The sequence below is a fragment of the Melospiza melodia genome, chromosome 3 (genome assembly GCF_035770615.1).
Source record: "Melospiza melodia melodia isolate bMelMel2 chromosome 3, bMelMel2.pri, whole genome shotgun sequence".
In the NCBI taxonomy this organism is placed as follows: Eukaryota; Metazoa; Chordata; class Aves; order Passeriformes; family Passerellidae; genus Melospiza; species Melospiza melodia.
Window position 1 is genome coordinate 13,117,990 of NC_086196.1, and position 21,551 is coordinate 13,139,540.

The following is a 21,551-nucleotide window of genomic DNA, read 5'->3' on the forward strand; positions in this document are numbered from 1 at the left end:
CAGTCCATTATCTGCATGGAGAAAAATCTAGCCAAAACAAAAACCACAAAAAGACAAAGAAAACCCACACCACATATATTTTACTGTTAAGAATAAAAATTGACAAGATTCAGCCATAGTTACCTTATGATAAAGTCTTATGTCCATGAAGAAGCCATGCATATATGCTCTGAGCAATGATGATCCAATGAGATGAGCAAGGCCTAGGAAAAAAGTTCCAGAGAATTTCAAAGAACTTTCACATATAAAGAACTTCTATTCCAAGACAGCCACTTCACTTCCTTAAGACAAACAAACACTGCCAATGCAAAATATCAATCTAACAGTCACAGTCATGACATCAAGACTAATTAAAAGTGGGAATAAGAATCGTTTTGGCCAGCAAAAAATTTTCAGCTTCTTCGGAGCAACCAGATCCACTTTTCTTGCCATAATACATGTTACTGAGCACTTTTTAAAAATTCCCACATGCACTATTCTCCATAGAACTTCACAAAGAATTCCAGAGGATGATTTTTGGGAAGTCCATAGATGTTTGATAATCCCTTTTTTAGTGTGACAGATTTTTCAATTAAAGAGTTTTGCCCTGTGTCAAACCCAACACTCACAGTCAGAGGTAAATTAAGTAAACTGGAGCAAAACATTGCAATCAAACCATGTAATGGACAGAAAAAGGACTAAGTGCCTCAAGACAAGGTTGCTTTCCTTCTCTGCTATATAATTTTCAGTATTTCAATTTCTTGAAACTATTAGCCCTAGAATGATTTGCATTTTCTGAAAATTACTACATTCAAATAGGGTAGCCTTTGGTTGCAAGTTCCAAATTCTATTTCAGCACCTCAAAAGTATTTTGACAACTAAACCAACTTTTCCTCCTATGCCTTCCATGTGGCATATGAAAGCACAACAGATTCCCAGATGTGTTATACCAATATCAATCACCTTCTTGAGATAAAAATCTGAGAAATACTAGTGTCTTGTGTTATACTGGTTGGGAATCAAAGAACTTAGAGCCATCAGTCTGGAATATTTATAACCAAGAAAACAAGAGAAAACTACTGTCAGTGAATTTCTAGCAGCCCTCATACACCACACTGAAATTACAAAAATCAGATGTGTAAATGTTCAAAAACTCAACAAAGAAGTCAGCCAAAGAGTGTATATAACTGTTTTACCTAAATTTTCAAGATCTTTTCTGGTAACGAATTTGTAATCATCATAAACAGTGCTTTCTGGATTCTCTTCCAGTTCTTCAGTCAAGTTGTCCAAGAAGGAACACCATTTCGGGGCAGGTCCTAAAACCTGTGGATATTATGGAAAGTTTTAACATTGCATTTTCTTACAGAAAGCCTACAGTTAGGCTCTTGGCTACTATGCTACGAACAACTTAATCCCACAGCACTTAGAGAACACAAACCTATTGCTTGCATTACCAACAAAGAGTACTATAGATTATGTAAGTGTTATTTTAATTTAGATCAAAGTTTCAAGTTTAACTGTTTCAAGTGGTCCCAGTCTGATTAATTTTTTAAAAGCTTAGAGCCAAACATTCTAGAAGAAATTACAAACTAATGGCACTAGATAGCAACTAATTTGTAAATTGCTGCTGGATCTTGAACTTGTTAGGTTCACTATGCAATCATGTTAAATCCTACTCTACCCTGTTTATCTTAATTATAACACCACAGATGTATTTAATGTATTTTATTTGGGGATAAACCCAGACTGTATGAACAGATAATAGAAAATATTAAGAATACTTGCATATTTCCATGATGAGGCAAAAGATTTGTTTGCCCAGTGTTAGGTAGCACTATCAATGTATTTTTCCGTATAAGTTTCCTCCAATTCCCCAAGTTAAAAATCAGCTCCCTTTACTTTTCCCTCCTGCTGTTCTGATTGAGATTCCTTTCCATCTTGACTCATGCAGCCACACTCAGCTGTTCCAGTAGTCTTATTTTAGCAGGTGAGTTAGCTGCATGGAAAAATCTAACACTGCATTTCTCTCCCTAGTGTAAATCAGCTGACATTTTAGAATGTTAAGTCACCAGCTAAATTCCAGTGGGACTTTTAACGAGGCTTCGGATTTGTTTGCTAAAAATTAATGTTAAAAACTCCAGTCAATCATACAAATGCTTGCCACACAACAGCATTTTAAGATCCTATTCAATTAGGGAAACAACTAGAAGTGATTTTATTTATTTAACATATACATAGCTTGTTTTAACTTGATTGCTGATTAACTGTATGAGATAATGCTGTTCATTTAAAAAGTGTGTTTCTTCTAATTCAAAAGTCTTATTTTGAAGACAACTACACTCAAAAAACCCTGTAAAATTGTGCTCTGGACCATAACATTTTATCTATCATATTCTTGCCTGTAACACTCAAGACAATAATATTTTATTCTAGCCCACTACTGTCTCTCTGTATTAAATACAATTTATCTTCCTAAGATCTCAGCCATAGCTGAAACCATTACATGCCAAATGAAAAGTGCACTTTTTTTTTACCATGCTGCATATTTCATTCCAATTACGAAGCACTTCCATGGAAATACCCAAGATGTCACTAACAAGAAACATTTTACCCACTTAATTAACCAAAATCTCCATGTCTGCTCCAGGAATAAATGACATATATAACATTCAGATTGACTTCTTGCCAACATTCCAGAAGCTTTTGTCTCCATCCAGATTTTAATTTTGTTTTATTTCCCCCCAACCCACTTATTTAAATAAGCTTTTATATTAAGCTTATATATTAAAAAACTTTTATATTGAAAAGAAAGCAGTCTAGATCTATTAAATGTCTTCATGTCACTTAAGTCAGTTATCTGTGCCTCATTACCAGACCATCAAAGCATGACTACAATTTTGTTTTAGATGAAGCAGTTTGTCCTTCTGACTAAAAAAACTCCCAAGCTGCTTACTAACTAAACAAAACTTCTCTTTTAATAAAATTTAAGGACAATATTCTCTCCTATATGCAAAGCCTGATACTTAGAGTAAAACCTTTCATGGGGCATAATCTGTGCCATGAAATACATGAAGCAAAAACCTGATTATTCACAATCATCTGTGAAGTGAACTGGATGATCAGATCATAGAAAACAAAGTGGGGGAAATGAGATAATTAATGGAAAAAAGTGGTGGCAGAATACCAGGAAAAAATAGAAAGTCCAACTATTATTAAAATTTTGTATCTTAACTGTCAGAAAGGAAAACCCACAGAGATATCTGTGTATGTTTATTACCTTATTTCCCCTTCTCCCACCCTGCTGAAACCACTTGCCTACCTATTCTAGGACACCTTAGTAGCTCTGCGTCATGCATTAAAATGAAACATTTTTTAAAGCTTGGGAAGAAATTAAAAAATAGAAAAACAAACAGTATCAGCCACAATGACAAGAACATAAATAAGAGAATTTTGTCCTTCTTTTGCAATAGTAATTCTTCACATAACTTAACTGCTACTGCATTTTTAACAGCAGAATTTAATGGTCCACTGCCAAACAACAGCTGTCCCATGATGATGCTAAAAGCACTCCAGAATGCCAAGCTCCAGGGCTCCACCATTCCTGCGCCCAGATACAAAAGCAACAATTGACAGGGTTTGCACTGGGCTCCAGGGACAAGGTGGGAGAAGTGAAACTGGCCTGTCTTCCCCAGTTCATGGCATTCCATACAGTGGCCACATTGCAACGCAAGTGGGACCCTTTGGAGCCACTGTCATCCAGCACCGGCACCACCTCAGCCTGGCCTGCAGTCCCTGCTAAAGCCACCAGAACAAAACAAAGCTGTGGAGTTTGTGTAGTCAAGTAATATACTGGCAATTTGGAGTGAAAAGGCACAAATCTACCACACCTCACAGAGAAAAAGGCACTGAAATTGACAGCACAAATAAGAAAATGTTATGAGGTAGGTAATTGCATGCAACTTAAGTGACAGATATAATTTTTACAATATTCATGATATGCCAAATAGGTTTCTCTGTAAGTTTTAGAAAAGTTGCACTCAGTCAGTGGGAAAATAATTATTAAATGAATGCACATCTATGCTTGGCTTTTATCCAAATACTTTTTAGCACAGGAAAACCAGACGTGAGCACCAACAGTGATCAAATTAATATTTTTTCCTGTTTTCATTATTATGCTGCTTTCTGTAGGATAACCACTTCTAGAGACAATTTCTGCCAATTGCTACTGAAAGTCAGAAAGATTGCTTTGAAAATGTTTTTGCCCATCAAGAGAGGAGCTTCCCCCACCAGCAGGGCCCAGCTGGCAGTGAGTGAGGGGATGCCCTGCTCCCCTCCCAGCACCTTCCTCCTTCACTGGAAACGGCACCCAGGAGGTACCAAAGCACAGCTGTCCCTCAGTGTCCCACCACCACACTGCAAGGCAGAGTGACAGATGGGTCACACCAGTGCCCCCTCCCCACAGCAAAACTTACCACTACCATGGTAATGGAGACACCTCACCACTGCCTTTCATCCTATTCCAACCCATAGAAAGTAAAAAAGTGGACTTAATAATTATTAGTATTGTGCCACCTAATATCAAATTTTTCTTACACACATTAGAATATTTGTCTACTTTACACATAGAAAACACAAAATATGAGGAGTCATCTAGCATGCAACTGAGCAGAGACAAGTCCGAGACCAAACTGTCAAAGAAATGGAAGAGAAAAATGTTCACAGAAAAATATTTTTTAAATATTGTAAAAAAACTTCAAAAATCACAGTTCTTTGTATTCTATTCTACAAGATGTTTGACTTCGTAATCTTGTGGCACCACAAGTCTTGCATGGTCCAGAATGTTCTTCTGGCCATGCCTAATTCCTGAGCACTTCTGTAGAAATATCACCCTGTCATTGGCCTGTAATTCTCCTAAATTTAACAAAGCCTAGAACAGCATAGGTATTATGCCCAGCCCACAACAGACGTTCCTTATCTTCATTTGAAACACCAGACAGCACTTGTACACTTTTAAACACCACTCAACAGTTTGACAGCCAGCTCTGTAGAGCTCTTACAGCCCCAAAAACCTGCCCTAATCCTAACTAGTACTAAACATGTTCAACTACTTAAAAGAAGTCCACGATATATAGAAGCTTTCATAGTCAGATATCAAGAGATTTAAATTAAACTACTATGAATGCACATCCAGACAAGTTTTGTTAAGTATCTGTTTGAAGGTTTCTAAGACCAATTCTACAGGAGTGACTGAACAGTTGCTCTTTGCTTCTCAGGGAGTAAAAACAGGTTCCAATCTGTTTTTCTGGATGTTAAACAGTAAGTTCCTGGAAGATTTCAAATAAGGCAGTGATAAACTCTTCAGCAATAAACAAGATGTCAAATATAGTAAGACCAACCCTCCCAATCTTCACTGGTTTATTTTAGCAATCTGAAATACGCAAAATGCTCACAGACAGCATTTATCAGATTTGAAAATTACTCAGTAGAATCTGGAAAGTTTAGACTGTCCAAATTTTCTCTAGAAGACTAACTTAATGGATGTGGACAGCATTTAACCACACAGTTCCAGAGGCTTTGGAAAGCAGAGGCATTATTTGCTGTGGCTGCATGAGATTCAGAAAAATTTCAGTTTCACAAAAATGAACTCTGTAAGGCTGTATCATGCCACACCATAGTGACAGAGCTAGTAACAAAAAAGCATGAAAACACATCTTATCACTGTTCTTTTGTATTTTAGAAGTAAAAGCTTCTATCAAAAATCTATGTGTTGTGGTACCTTCCACACATTTTGACTAAGACCATTACTAAATAGCAAAAATGTACTAACTAAATAATTCACTGCCATATTATTTGAATAATGGTGATTACAACAAAAATAGCACATATTTAAGGTCTTCAACAGATATCTAGGTACAGTATATTGTGAAAAATTATTAATGAGTTGGTGGAGACATTTTGAACAAGTCCAGTACATGTGAATGCAAACTGTAGCCAGGACTGTGAAAAGCAGCAAGGAGGATTTCTGAAACAGTAATGCTTGCAAAGGAATAAATACATCACAGAGACACTATAAACTAGAGCTGAGTCAGGCATCAGAAGAGTGTAACTCTTAGCAGCTTTTTAAGTGGCAATAATGGGGAACAGCAAACAACAAATTTCAGATGCAGTCTGAAATATTGAAGAAAAACATTATATAATCTGAGTGCTTGTAATGAGATGGGACTTGACTTCAGAATCCAAGGTGGCTCATCCATTCCTCCATTCCCAATTAAAAACAAAACCAAAAAATAAAATTTAAAGCACTTCAACAAGGAGATATTATTTTCTAGGCTACACTGTCTTGAAACTAAATATATTCTATATATCCAACTCTATACATATTATATATATAACTCTCTCTCTCTATATATATAAAAAACTATATATAACTCTATATATATTATATATAATATATTCTATATATCCATTCTATATATCCAACAAGCAGAGATTATTTTCTAGGCTATAATTTCTTGAAACTAAATATATTCTATATATCCAACTCAAAGACTTCACATAAATATTTACCTACAGGACAAAAAAGAATTCTTTGGAGAAGACATATAGTAACAATAAAATCTTAATTTTGTTTGTTTGTTAATGAAATGGCACAATATGAAGCATTTAAAACCTTTAACAGGATATAATTGCTGGAGAAAGCAAATGCACATCTATGCATGCATATTCTCAGTTTCAATCACACCATTTAACAGGAGAAAGATTACAAAAGGTCTAATGAGGGAGGTAAAAAAAAATTATGATCCCCAGGGTGTGAGGAGTGATAGAAATGTGCAATTGCATTTTAAACATAATTAGCTCCCTAATTGCATAGCCAAGTTTAATTAATGCAATTACATGCAATATTAATTACTATTCATTTTAAGAATATTGTTTTCAATGTTTTGTTCTCTAATTTTAAGAATTAGACAGATCTCAATATATAGTAACTTTGAAAAGTTTCCATCTAGATGCATTGAGAAGACAAGAGAAGAAAGAACACCTCATTGCACCTTGTTAACAGTTAACATTAAATCAATTGCAACTGGTAACTCAAAAAACCCAATGGATCTTTTCTAGCTTGTAGATGAGAAAAGCTGCAGCTCCCTGTTCTTGTTACTATGCTTTTGGCCTTCAACCACAGCCAGCCAAAGAGATCAGCTCGTGTTAAGAAGGAGCCTTGGGATCACATTATCTTGTTATGTTTCTGTCTACATTTCCATACACAGCAATTCCCATAGCAACCAATATGCTCCAAACAATTTGTAATTTTGAGTTCTCCATTCTTTTGTAATCTTCATTCTTCCTATGAATGCTCTACAATCAACTCCAATTATGCTCTGTTAATCTCGTAATTCTACTTAATGGACTGAAGAAAATTATTTGATTCTCTAAATTAAATTGGTTTGGGGAATAAACTCCAAACAAATTTCCCATATATTCTTCATAATTTCATGTTTTCATTCACCCTGCATCATATGGTGTGAATTTGGTGCTTTTAAAGACATCAAGTAGCTCAGTGGAGTATAGACATGACCAAGAGAGACTAAATAGCACACTGTCCCCTTTTGGCACACTACTGACAACAGCACTGCAGTTGGTTTTAAGCCCACACACTCATACATTTCACTGAACTATACAATGAATTGGCTCTTTTCACTCATCCTAACTCCAGCACATCCAGACATTTTTGGCACATTCATTAATCAGTGAGGCTGAATACCTTTCACTATGCTATGGATGCTGCCAAATCAACTATTTGGAGGTTTTACTCCTTAGAGAGCACGTTAAAGGAAACATTGCTTTAAAGACCTTCCCAGTGTTAAACAAGAACTCCTGCAGGAACTTGCATGCATCTTCTAGAAATGAGATTCTAAATCTCTCCACCCTGGTAGTTATCAGATAGTAAGTACTTCTAATTCTAAGCAGTTTGGCTTTATAGTGGTGGTTTGGGGTTTTGTTTTTTTTTTTTTTTTTTAATCACATACTCTCTGGTCTGATAAGTACTACAGTCAGTTAACCAGTCACAGGTCTGCTCTCACTGTGAAGGCTCCTTCTATCTTTTGAAGGAGACAATGGTCCAGTTGCTCATAATGTTGGGAAAAAAACCCTCAAGCAAACAAAGTTACTCCTTAAAACTGTAAATAAGGTTACCAGAATAGCTCTTTTCCTCACAAGACAGAACTAAAAAGGGACACTTCTTAAGTCACCTGTGACTTACCAGCCATGGCATGAAGAGTAGAATCTGATGCCTCCACTAATGTCCCTATCATGTTCTGACATACATAAAATAAACATTTCATCAGTGTTGCTATAGATCTGTTATTTATCAGACTCCCTACAGGTTGTAAATATTGAGATAATGTGAAGTCAGAAAGATACACTGAAACTTGAAGCACAAGAAGACACTACTTTCACACAAAGTCAACCAATCAAATGAAGCTCAAAAGGTAAGGGGAGAGTGGCTTCTCAAAGTATCTGTTACAACCATGACCTGCTTCAAGCACCTCCCAAAAATACCAGTTGGAAATAATTCAAGAGTTACCAAAAGTCTGTCTTTATTCTACACAGCAGGTTCTATGGCATACCAGCTGTAAAAAGAGAGGCAACTAGGAAAATTGCCTTAATACTGTGCAGTAAGTTCAGCTGGGACTCTCTTCACTGGTTTTATTTATCTATGGACATGTGTTGATTGTTTTTCTTTATCCATGAAAAAAAAAGTGCAGATGAGGTATGATCAGCTGATTTAATGCCTTACTGACAGTAAGTCAGGAACCACATTTTACTCTGGCCATCCACACCTTCCATTCCCTACCACATTTCACTAAGTGCTCATACCAATTCCTTTGCATAGGTCCTGGTACTCATCAAAACCTTCACAAAGTCAATTTACTGTTTAGGGACTCTGTGTCCCTAAACAACAACAATCTCCCTCACAACAATACCACCTTTATGGTTTACACAGTCTAACAAAAACCTCCATCCCATCATGACACATTAGAAAGAATAAATTCCTTGCAAAGTTCTTCCCTTGCCTTTACAACTGGGACTACAGTAGAGGCAGACAAGGAAATGGTAAGTGGGAAAATTCATAATGTCTTGGCCTTCCTTTTAAAAAAGGAAAGAAGTTCTACACAGCTTCCAACTGTTCTAATATGTTCAGAAATCTGTTTCTCAAAACATAATGGCACATATGCCATTCTTCTTACTATACAAAGGACACAGGCCATCAACAGACAAAACTTCCACTACTAACATAGATGAGAGTAACACATGCATTGGTTTCAGTAAGTACGCAACAGCCCCTGACAGCAATCTAAATTAACAAGTAAGAACCACCAAAAATAAGCCAGAAATGCCAAGTCCCAACATGTCCCCTTATCAATTTCTCTTGATGGGACAGGAAAATTCCTCAACTGTCTCACTGTGTAGGATCTTGCCTCTTGTGCTTTTAAGTGGCTGGGAACAGAGTTTTTACAGTACACACCAGATGCCAAGAAATGTTACAGCATAAATATCTTTACAGTCATTAAAACAACACATACTTGAGGATGATCTGTATTTTAGGGAAATCTGAGGAATGCTACAGACATAAAGGTAATGGCAAATCCAGCTGTTTGTCTGCCTTACATGACTGACAAACTACCAGAAATCTAGGAATGTGTGAGTTTCTAATAACTCCCTACTATTGCAGGTTAATTGCTTTTTGCAAAACTGGGAGGAAGACTTCTGAGTTTATGCAAGTACTGCCAGACAACACAAAGGGAAGGAAAAGCAACTACCTGTTGGGAATATGCAGCTCCTCCAGATAATGAAGATAAGCTCAGCATAAACCCACTTCACTGAAGAGCATAATGCTAAAGAAATTTTGCACAATTCAGGAAATAATTTTAAAGAGAAAGCAGCTTTCAAATAAATACTTGAAAGCTTTCACATACATGATAGTTTTTTTTTTTTACTTCTAAGGTCTTCTCTGACAAAAATCTTAGATCTTTGTAAATTCCACTATTTCTGCATAAAATAGTCATAACTCACAAGACATTTCAATTCTGAATGTAACACAGAAGATGACAGTTACCCTGTACTTTCAAATGCAATGAAATAAAGACTGAGTTGAAATTACTACATGGAGAAAATTCTCACATGCTTTGTCTTTTCTGATTCAAAAGCTAAAACACTCCAGTTCTTATTACATGCTGATAGACATGTAGTACATGTACAAGTACAAAACTTCCATTCAGCAATTACACCTACTCATTATCTGTGACTGCCTCTCTCTTCATTGACTGAAGCTAGGCAACTGCATCTCTAGATTTTCAGAAATCAAGGGAAGAATAGATGGATCAAAGGAAAGAACAAGTTCAAGTTAAGAAATAAAAAATATCTTCCAAATACTCAAGGCTTAAAACAAAGGGAGCACGCTCCCCCCTCAAAACATGCTTCTTAAAATAAGAACGCAAGAACAGAATTGCTTGAGAAACAGTCACAACACTAAAAAGCACATGATTCTTTTCTCAGTGGTAAGAGCAATCACCTGGTATAATTCCATACAACTGCTTCTAAGAGTTTTCTCCTGTGCTCTATGAAGGGTTTAACATAAACTATATGTATTACTTTACAGTCAGTGTGCTGCTGTCTGGTCAAAAAATACTGAAGAAATGCTGCCTAGTACACTAACAGCCACAACAGCACTAAGCAGGGTTCATACACATTTATAATCTAGACTAGTACATCATCAGCACCAGAAACATCTAAAACAAGTTTTACAGGAAGATCAGAAATTGTTTCCTGATCATCACACATTGGTGTTTTCCTTCTATATACATGTGATAAGTGGGACTGTGTCTCTCAGCCAGCACATGGGAAATGGAGGATATCCTTTGTTGGGAATAAGCCCAGTGTGTTATTTTTCAGTTTGAAAGTGTTTAGGTTAAAAGTAGGAAGCTCACATTTCTGCTTGTGAAGATAAACAACTTTTTTCCTATGCTTGTAAATACTGTGAGATAGGTAATGTATCATTCACCAGACTTTTTTTTTTTTTTTTGTTTAAAGGATTAGACTGTTCTGGATGGAAAACACAAATTTGCAAGATTGATATATCAAAACTCAAAATTAGTTTAAAGGCCCAAAGATGCACTCAAGTATCTTTTTATTAATGGAAACTTTCTTCTTTGACACTTGGCAGCCCTAAAGCTCAACCTAATACATTATTTCATAACAACCCTTCTTTCCAGTCATTTCACAGTTTTCAAAATGAACAAACTAAGATTAAGACCAACATTTTCCATTTTACATCACAACTACCATTTTATTTTACTATACTTTTTTTCCCAGAATATGAAATGCTTCTCTACATTACCTATTGTTTCAGGATAGAAAAAAATCTCTTAGCACAAGCCAGTTTCATGGTTGCTTTCTACTTTACCAAAAACATGTTAGGGAAGGGCTGTATTGAACAGGATGAACAACTGTCTTCTAGTCTTCCAGAAAACACAGCCTCATCACATGATCTTCAAGACAACACTTGAGGCAGCACCTATACAGAATGACCTAATACTGCCAATCAGAAGACATGAAAACATTCTAAAAGAAATCAAAATCTTGCACTCTACTGGAAATCTGTTCTATTAGTGTCAAAATGCCAAACACAAATATAATAAGAATTGCATTGTCTGATTCATAACTTTTACCACACTAGCCAAAAATCTGTACAGAAGGTCTCACTGTAACTGCATCTACAAACTATCTGAATGACAGCTGACTGTACAGAACACTGGCCCTAAAGGTATGAAATACAAGATGTGGACAGGTAGGTTTGTATTCCTATCATATAAAGGCCCAAAAGAGAAAAAAAGACAATCAGCAGATCCCAAATGGATAAAATGTAAGTCTCAGATTAATAAAATTGTTCTAAAAGTCTGTCATCATAGAGCTAAATGTGGAGAGTATAACACAGGGGAAAACTCCCACACTTCTTAAAGTGAATAATGACACACTGTAAAGACAGGTATCTGATGGTCATAACTTCTTGTATAGAACAAGTGAGAGCACCCTGTCACAGACTGACAGAAAATACCTATTTCAGATAAATGCTTTTTCTGTCTGTGAGTGAACTGAAGACAATTTTGACCAATTCAGCCACTTAGAAGCAGCTCACCTGGGCACCTATGACCAAAGCATGTTCATCCCTAATTTACACTCTAGAACTACTCCAAACAAATATCCAGAAAGAAATAAAGAGGATGAACTAAGATATTAAAAAACTGCTTTCACTTGTATTTCCTTCAGTACAAGCTCCCTCTACAGATTTGTTTCACCAAATAACCAGAGCATTTAATGAAAACATGTAAACTAATAGGATTTGTTGCCTTAATCAGTGATTATGTTGTTTCAGGGTTAACCACTCAGGAAAAACTAGTTTTTCCTCAGGTCTTGTAAAACAGTTTTTTTTATAAATCCAAGAAAAAAAAAATTTAAAGATAAGCATTTTTGATGCATATTCAAAACAAAAAGATGCTGATAAATGGTAATTAAACTAGACTAGAGGAGTATAAAAAAAAAAAAAAAGAGAAAACAAAATCAATTAAAGAAATTCAAGAGTGTATGAAAGGCAAACAATGCCTGGTTTAGCTGAAAAGCCACATGATTTTAAGAGGACAAAATTCATATTTCCAACAATAGGGACAGCCACATATCCAAAGTAGGTATTGTATGAGAAACCAGAACCCTTATACTCTTAGAGCAACTGAATCATTGAGTAGGCAAGAAATACTTGCTCTTGAAGCATTTCCAGTTTATAACTCCAACAGCCCTGAACTAGGGGAGTGCTAGGATATCAAATTATTTTCCAAAACCACCTGAAAAGAAGCCAGAGACGCTCCAGGATTTATTTTTCCTTGAAGAGCTTAATATCTTCACTACAGCAAAAGTACATTGCTTCTAGCCTCAACAGGGAGTGTTCTGCCAAGACTGCAGGAAAGTAAAAAAAACCCAGAACACAGAATATTACACTCAATTAATTACATGCTTAATTGCTCTCTTCTTTTAACAGCCTAATGAATAGAGCAAGTTTCATTTTCAGTATGTTCATGTAGCCGAAAGTTTCAAGTCCAATAAATGAGACAGGACAGATTTGCAACATCTGTGCTAAGATCAGACAAGTTTGTGTAACCAGAAGTAAACACTAAGAGTAAAACCCAGGCCCCTTGCTCTCCACCCAGAGCACCTTCTGTACAACCTTCAAAGAGAACCTTGTATGTTATGGAACATGACAGCCCCAATTAAGCTTAAAGAGAATCTGACTCATCTTAGATTCCAGGTCAGGGGACCACCATGTGTCAATGGAACTTCTGCTCTCTTCACTTCTTTGGCCAGGACCTGCTTGCACTATTGAATCAACTTAGGTTTCTGAGTCAGTAGTCTAAAAACTATCCCAAGGCACACACAACTTTCATTTCAACCTTCTTGAGGCACACATCAAAGTGATGAACCAGGAAGCCAGCTGGCAAGAAGCAGGTTCCAAGTGTTTGCATAAACTGCAAGTTAGCTATTAAACTAATGGCAAACAGCCTAATTCCAGTCAGGAATTCAGAGGCACTTGCCCTCATTAAATCCCAGCAAAATAAAACAAAAACAAAGTCTCTAAGCTAAGCCACTAATGTTGCCTATGTAATACAAACATTTAATTTCAAGGGTCAGATTCAATTTGCTTTTTGGTCACTCTGTACTGTGTACCTATATAAGGTATCTTGCCATTGAAAATCAAACCTGCCTGTCCTTTCTAGAAAACAAAAAAAATCACCTTGTACTTCCTCTACTTACAGCTTTGCACACAAAAGAAAAAACTGCGGTGATTTTTTACTTCTTTATAAGAAATGCAATGTTCCCAGACATTCCTAGTCTCAGCTGTCATACCCACTCTGATGAAACTTCTGCAGGAAAAGCTGATGCGTGCCATTTCTTTTACAAGCAATATTATGATACTCACTGTCAAAACTTTTATAATCCTGAAGTTAAGAGTAATTTTTTGGGTTTGAAATGGAAATTTAGCTTTGGCGTTCACAATGGAGAGAACGGGCACAGATAATTCAGTCAGACATGAGCTCAGCCAGAGCACATTCCAAGCTGGCCAGACACGAGCCAGCTCCAGTTCACCAGTCATGAGCTGTGCTAGCACAGCACTGTGCCCACACCAATAAAACCTGCTGAGAGGCTGGGCATGCTGGGCTGGGCACAGTCCTGCACTGTCTGGCCAACTCCGATCATGGACAGCGGATGCTGGGTCTGTCTGCACCCATCTATGCACACACTGCTCTGCAAGTCCCACTGCTGTGAATTCTTTTCTCCTTACATAGAGCACAGCACCATACATTTGGGATTTAAAGTATCCTCCTTGATCACAGCCATGGCAATTCCAATAGCTGTTCCAATGAGCATTTAAAACAAGAGAATAATTTTTAGCACTACAGGCCAATGATGAGCACGGGCAATTGAATTTTATTTACATAACTGTCCTTTGCACTTAGTAGCATTTCTCCCAGGCATCCATTCTGTTGCAGAAATCAACAAGACTCATAACTCAGTTCCTGTCAACATCTCAAAGACAAAAGACATATTTTTAGTACTATTCAGTCTACCTTAAAGAAACAAAGAAAAAATTAAGTTACTCATTAAAAAAATTGTGAATTCTAGTTCTTAGGAAAAGATAGAAAATGACACCATGAAAAGAGATTAAGTAATACAGTCCTTCAAAGTTTTGCTCCAAAGACCCACGTAACTAAACTTAACTCTGCCTGTGCAAAGAAATTAGTAAGTCTTCCAAGGATGGAAAAAACACATGTATTAATCATCTACTGACAGAGAAACCAAAGGACAGGTGTGCTACTCTGAGCTCAAATAACTAGTCTGGAAGATCAAGGAATAAAACTGTAACATGAACGTGTTAATAACATTAAGTTTTCCTTAATAAAAAAAGCCCTGGAGCAGTTGAAGGCTGACACAAGTCCTCCATTTCATATTTTCATAATTTAAAAGGTAGATTAAAAAATAAACAAAACAGCCAACAAACACAGATTTAGTGAGCTACATACTTGATTTTTAGGAAATGTAGGAAAACACCATTCAATTATGCTACACTGGCTGTGCCAGCCCCTTCTGTCTTGCCTGTAAAAAGGCACAGGGTAAAAAAAAATCAGACCAGAGTGAGATTTCTGTCTCTATTTCAAAGTAACTTCTCACTACTATTTAACTTTTCTATTGTCTAAAGTAAGTATTACATGTTTTGAAATGAACTACAAATTGTCAACTAAAAAAGTAACAACAGTATTTCAGGTATGTTCAACAGCCTTCAAACTCAAAGCCATTGACATCAACTGGAGAAGTTTAGCTTATTTGAAAAGCAAATTTAAACTAGCCAGTAGCCTTTAAAATAAATTTTAAATGTTCTTGTATACATCAATATTTCAAATATAGAACTCATATTTGGATTTATGCTTTTTATTCATCATTTGGGTCCATCTGTATACTCATGTCACTGTGTGTGTAAAACCCACAAAAAGGTACCATCCAAACAACGTTAGGCAGACTCAGGTAACAAAAATCAGGGGATGGTCACACAGGAAGATGCTTTAGGGCAAAATTTATGTTAATCTTCACTGGAATAACCTACATGCTGCAAAAATACTAGATAATATTAGTCAGTATTTAAGTTTGCGATATTGTCTCTAGGTATGATCTGAGATCTAATACAGAGTGCTTATAATTCTTAACTAAAAATTACTTGTCTGACTTCAGAAACACAAATTTAGTACTCACAGAGGATTCTATGAGAGATTTTTGAGAGAGCAAAAAGTAAATATTTTTTGTTTTGATTTACAGTTTGTGCAAGAATACTCAAAAATAATGCTAGCTTGAACAAGTTCTAACAAACATTCATCACTGGTGACAATCAAGACAATGAAATAACTTTTTGGCTAAGTTGGATGTGAACTGCTCATGTACTATAGCTGTCAGGTTCATGTATCATGCACACCTGCATAAAACAATCTCACTGCACAATTTTCAGAGATAAGCTGAACCTTACCTTTAGTGACAGAAGGAATGCTTTTTTGCATCAGGATTATTTAAATTGACTAACTAGTCCATTCCAGTTTTAAAAACTCATCAGATTTCAAAAAGAAGTGAGTTTGTGTTCCCTAATCCATTAATTAAAAGAGACGATAGAGGAAAAAAAATGCTTGGAGAGCTCCTCTCTCAACCTTACAAAGGACAAGGTAAATGGAAAGAAAGTGTTAATCTTCTAAATACAGCTAATATTTTGTCATAGATTAAAAAAATATATGTTGTCTCCCTTTCTCACTCAAAGCACGGAACAGTGCAGTTAACAAAATGTGAGTTGGGTAGAGCTGAGTTACAGAAACAGACAATTCACATCCAAAGAACAGCCTGACATAACTCATGCATAAAATGCCACATCTCTTTAAATGCAAAACCCTAATAATGTAAGTAAATATATCAGACTACAGAATTGTTTAGAGGTATACTATTGTGTTTAGACACACAAATACAGCATGTATATATATTCTATTCCACAAAGAGAAATGTAAACTCATAAATCTCTATCCTGAACATAATCAAGATCATACACAGTAGATATGGCAGTGGGGGATGACCAGAAATGAACTGATAAAGATGAAATTTAAATTAGTTTAAAATCGATTAGCTAAAGGAAGACTTTTTGGCTCACTTAAAAAATAGTAAAATATGTATTTCAATATTAATAAACTTTATAGTTTGTCCAAAATTAATTAAGAAGTTATGTATTTTTAGAATCTGGTCAGCTATTCTGCATGTAAAATTTACACAGGTATCCTACTATTTATCTTCTATCAGAACAAGAAAACCTCTAGAGAACACTGTAGGAACTAAACCAAGAGTGAAATTCAGGTATAATTTTCTGTACAACTCCCTTACACCAGAAGGCTTGCTGCTAAGTCTCCCTAAAACCAATCTGCAGAGATAAAACATGTAGTTAAACCTACAGTTAAGCCTTTCAAGTGGAAAGCTTATCCCGTGAAAAGCTGCATTTGAAGGGCATTGAGCAGAAGCTACAGTCAAGAGCTGTACCTGAAGTCACACAGTATCACTGTCAGAACAAAGAATATTTACTGCTATGACTATGTCACTGTACACCACATATTAAAGACACTAATAAAATATTTAACAAAGCAAAATTATTATCTTGAAAAACATAGTTCCTATTTTTCATCAGTTATCAAAAAAAGCTCCACCTGAATTTTCTGCAGCCACTAACGAGTTTTGAAACTGGCAGCAAAAAGCAAATTACAGGTTTTTTAAGTAATTCAACATGTTAAATTAAAAAATTATAGTTAACCTAAATTTACTTTATTGTGACATCTCAGACAATGTAGATGTGAATTTCAACTGAAATACCTGAATGGCACCAAACAATTGTGTCTTTAGGAGCAATATCAGCAACAACTTGTAATACTTACTGGTATATAATAGATATTCATTTTAGGGGCTTCATTGGCAGTCATTAGCATTCCTAAAAAGAGATTTCCACATTTAAAAATATTGATTAGAAGAGGATAATACTATTTTTAAAAAAAGCTCATAAAGTACATATTCTTGGCTTGCAATGGACATTAATCAAGATCTGTAATAAATTGTTGCATCAAATACCACAGAAAGAAATGTGTAATATCAGCCTAATTAACAAAGCTTAATTTTCTATATATTCATTCCCTTTTGTCTTCTATCTTAATTGTTCAGCACCACTTTGCAACCACTAAGCTCTGATAAGTGCAGGCTGCCAACTTTCATAACAAATATGAACAGTTCATCCCTTAATACTGTTTAGAACAAGTCCAGTTAGTATTGCAGTTAAAAACTACATCGGACATAAAATTGCATTATTAATACATTGGTATTAGAACATGTTGTTATTTGGGTTTTTTTGTACACACACCTCAACAGAGCCATAAATCATAACATGGTTTACACCTTCATTCATATTTCATCTGGGGAAATAAATACAACAGCAGCTTCTCAACCCAAAATGAGATATAGGACACTGTGGCTTCAAAAGGAATAATACTAATCCTATAACCAAGCAGGGCAAATGTAGAATTTGAAGTATCTATGAATATACCCAAGAAACACCACAAATAAGGGGTTTACATACTCTGAATATAAAAAAAAATACTGTAGGAATACTAAAATCTGTGGAAAATCTCCTACTGCCACAAGACTTCTTGTAAATTCAAAATCAAGAATACTCCCAATTTCCTTCTACATAAAAGAGTAATAAGAACATTTGCCATATACTTTTATGTTTATCTCAATTCAGTCTTTCCAAAGTAGCCGACCAACAGGTAATACAAATGATTAATTATGAAGAAGAAAAGTGCCATCAAATTAGATAACATTCTGATCTGAAAGAACTGTAACATATGCCACTGAGACTATGAATAATTGGGTCAATTACTACACACCCAGAGGGCAGAAATTTAATTTACACCCAAGTAAAGGAATGCAATTACCATGGGTGGAGTAATCCTTCCTACCTAATCCTTTTACTATAAATACACAATGCAGCTGGACTTATAATGTCAGAAAAAAGGGGGCTTGCTTTCCCAGCAAAGCAAAATATTCATGAAAGCTTAGTCAGCAAACAGACTAAAAAACTGTCTGGAAAGGTTTGCAGACAATTTAAGGAAAAAGCAAGAATTTACAGCATATGCTTGAATATACACACTGAGTACTCCAGTATAGTGTACAAGATACATGCTCCCCTAACAGCACACTCACTACTATTTTATAAGACAAAACATCTTTCCATTGACTGAATAGGAATCATTAGGAATAAAGACAGAAATTAATTCTGCAGATGCTTCAAAGATGACAGTGAAGTAAAATCTCTTTGAGGTTTTATAATAAAATAATCAAAGGAGGACAAAACCAGACTTCTGAACAGTATATGAGTGTATACTACAAGGGAAATAGAAGAATGAAAGTTAACAACTCTTAAAGGAGAAGTCTATTCCATGCATTTTTATTGCTTTAGCTTGTTAGTTTTAATCAATTTTTATGGGAAGAGAAACCACACCCTAACAAACTACTTAACAGCCTAGTTTGATTACTGTAGAAGGGAAATAAAGGAGAGGCTGTTTTCAGAAGTTTTACTAAGACCATCTCTGGAAAATGGTCTGCAATACAGTATCATGAATGTAAAAGAATAAAAACGGGAGTATGAAGTGAGACTATGTAGGAGCAGCAGTTTTAGAAAATGCAAATTTTTACCTTTTAATTTTTCTTACGGTAATTGGACAAGATTTCTATCACTGGAGATACTGTCAAGTTTTATTTATATTCTACAACTTAAATTGACTAAAGGCTAAATGGACTCAGTAAGTAAATCTTTTTTCCCTGCCCCCATTCTGTTCATTTGTGATCAGAGGAAGATATTCAACTATTAAGAGATCCACTGAAATTTGTCATCATGTAGTTTTCGGTCAAAGATATACAAGGGTTTGCTTCCCAGGAAAGGTACTAATACTGAAGATGGTTGGTAAAATAGTTTAATTAAAAATGCCTAGCTATGACAAAATACCACCAAAAAAACCAGTCTACAGTATACTGATCTTGAGTTTACAGGAACGGATAGAATTATAGAACCACAGAACAGTTTGGTTTGGATGACATTCCCATGGGCTCAATCCTCAAGCTTGTCCAAGTATGCCTGGATGGCATCACATCCTTCAGCCTGGTGTCATCTGCCATTTGCTGAGACAGCTCAATCCCACTGTCTGTGTCATTGATGAAGATATAAATATCTAAATAAAGCTTGTCCCAATACAGAGCCCTAAGGGACACCACCTGTCACTGATTTCCACTTGGACATTGAACTGTTGACCACTATACCTTCTGGATGAGACTATCCAACCAATTCCTCATCCCCTGAATAGTCCATCCATCAAATCCTTATCTCTCCAATAAGAGTGAAAATGGGGTATTTTGCCTTTCTGAGCAGCAGTGATACATGAAGTGGTAAAACACAAGCTAGGCAAAGATCTCCTGGCTTTCCTGTGCCATGCATCTAGAGGAGCTCTGAGAATGCTGGGGCACCAGTAAGAGCACTGAGCCAAACCATACTGATACTGAAATATTTCCACCTTTCCACAACTACAAAACCCTTTTACTGAAAGCATTTCCTTATTTTCAGATCTTCAGTCATGATTATTCCTTAAACTCTGAACAAGCATGAGGTGGTTCTAAGGCATCTTAAGTGCTGGTCCAACAGTATTTATGATGAACATGCAATGCACCACCTCTTACCCTTGATCTCTCCATTGCAACACGCTCTTGTTTTTACCCCACTGCCTCCATGGGACTATAAGGTACAACCCAGTTTTCTTCCCACAACAGTTCTTACCAAAACCATCAACCCGTCCCCCTACGGACAACAGGAAAAGCAGCACTACAGAACTGGACTGCACAATCTAGATCTCAGTCACAGACTTGTGAAAAGCAATGTCCAATAGCAACATCAGGGACATGTGCACATTCAATTCTTTGGGCTACAAGATTTGTCGTGCAAAGTCTCATGAAAATCATTTCTGCAAAAGAACACGTGTCATGTCCACATGCCACAAAGGCTACAGAGCATCCACAGCTGAGTAATGCCCATCCTCGACATATTTAAACTTGGCTTGACCTGAGCAATCTGATCAGGCTTCAAAGCTGGATCTAACTTCAAGTTGGCCCTGCTTTGAGTAGGAAATATACAACTCCCAGGGGTACCTACCAACCTAAATTACACTATGATTCCACATTGACAAATAAATTTTTTCTGTTCCACTCCCTGTGGTGAACTCTTCATTGATGCTGTGTGGATGGTAATTTGCTGCTGGGCTCTCTTCTAGATGCGACCAATAAGCTCACAGGTGAAACCTGAGTGAAAGGCTGAAAATCAGGCACTCCAACAATCTCTCTCTGCAGCCACCATGGATGAGGGTTTATCCATCTCCAGGGTGCAGAATCCACCCTGTCACCATGCAGTAATTCTCAAATACACTCACATGAACACCTACATTCAACCAGCGCACATGGCATGTATTCTGCTCACAAGGTCAAAAATGCCCACCATCTTATCAGGGAAGAGGATTTAATTGCTCATCTTACCCCAAAAAGAAAAAAAAAAAGGAAAAAAAGGAAAAGAAAAACCTCCAACCCATTCTTAACTGAAGTTGGCAGAAAAGAGAGATAAGTTTTAACTTGCCAGAAATCTCACGCTCACTTATCTACAATCTTAAATTTGAGCTGCTAGAATGAATCAAAGTCCAAGTTCCTCTGTCTTTACTGCTACCTCTCTCTAAAATTAAGATAATAGCAGTTTGCAACTCAGGCATTCTCTGTTTCCAGACTTTTACTCTGTGCCATCCTAGCGGCCCTAACTTATTTCATCCTTTTCAGTACTGCTTTCTAAAAAGGAAGTAGGTATCACACCGTACTTA

At 36.2% G+C, this 21,551-nt stretch overlaps 1 protein-coding gene across 4 annotated transcripts in view; it reads right to left on the bottom strand.

Annotated features, from left to right (window-relative positions):
• The window catches only part of NOL10 (nucleolar protein 10), a 52,739-nt gene that overhangs the window by 16,074 nt on the left and 15,114 nt on the right, over positions 1–21,551 (bottom strand). For all 4 annotated transcript variants that reach the window (XR_010027056.1, XR_010027055.1, XR_010027054.1 and 1 more), the window contains exons 13-15: positions 17,529–17,581; positions 1,176–1,302; positions 124–203 (exon numbers count right to left, since the gene is read on the bottom strand). Coding sequence is in view for 1 of the 4 variants with exons in the window: in XM_063150831.1 (XP_063006901.1) it covers positions 124–203; positions 1,176–1,302; positions 17,529–17,581 (260 nt within the window). In the remaining 3 variants the exon portion in view is untranslated. The remainder of the gene's footprint in view (positions 1–123; positions 204–1,175; positions 1,303–17,528; positions 17,582–21,551) is intronic.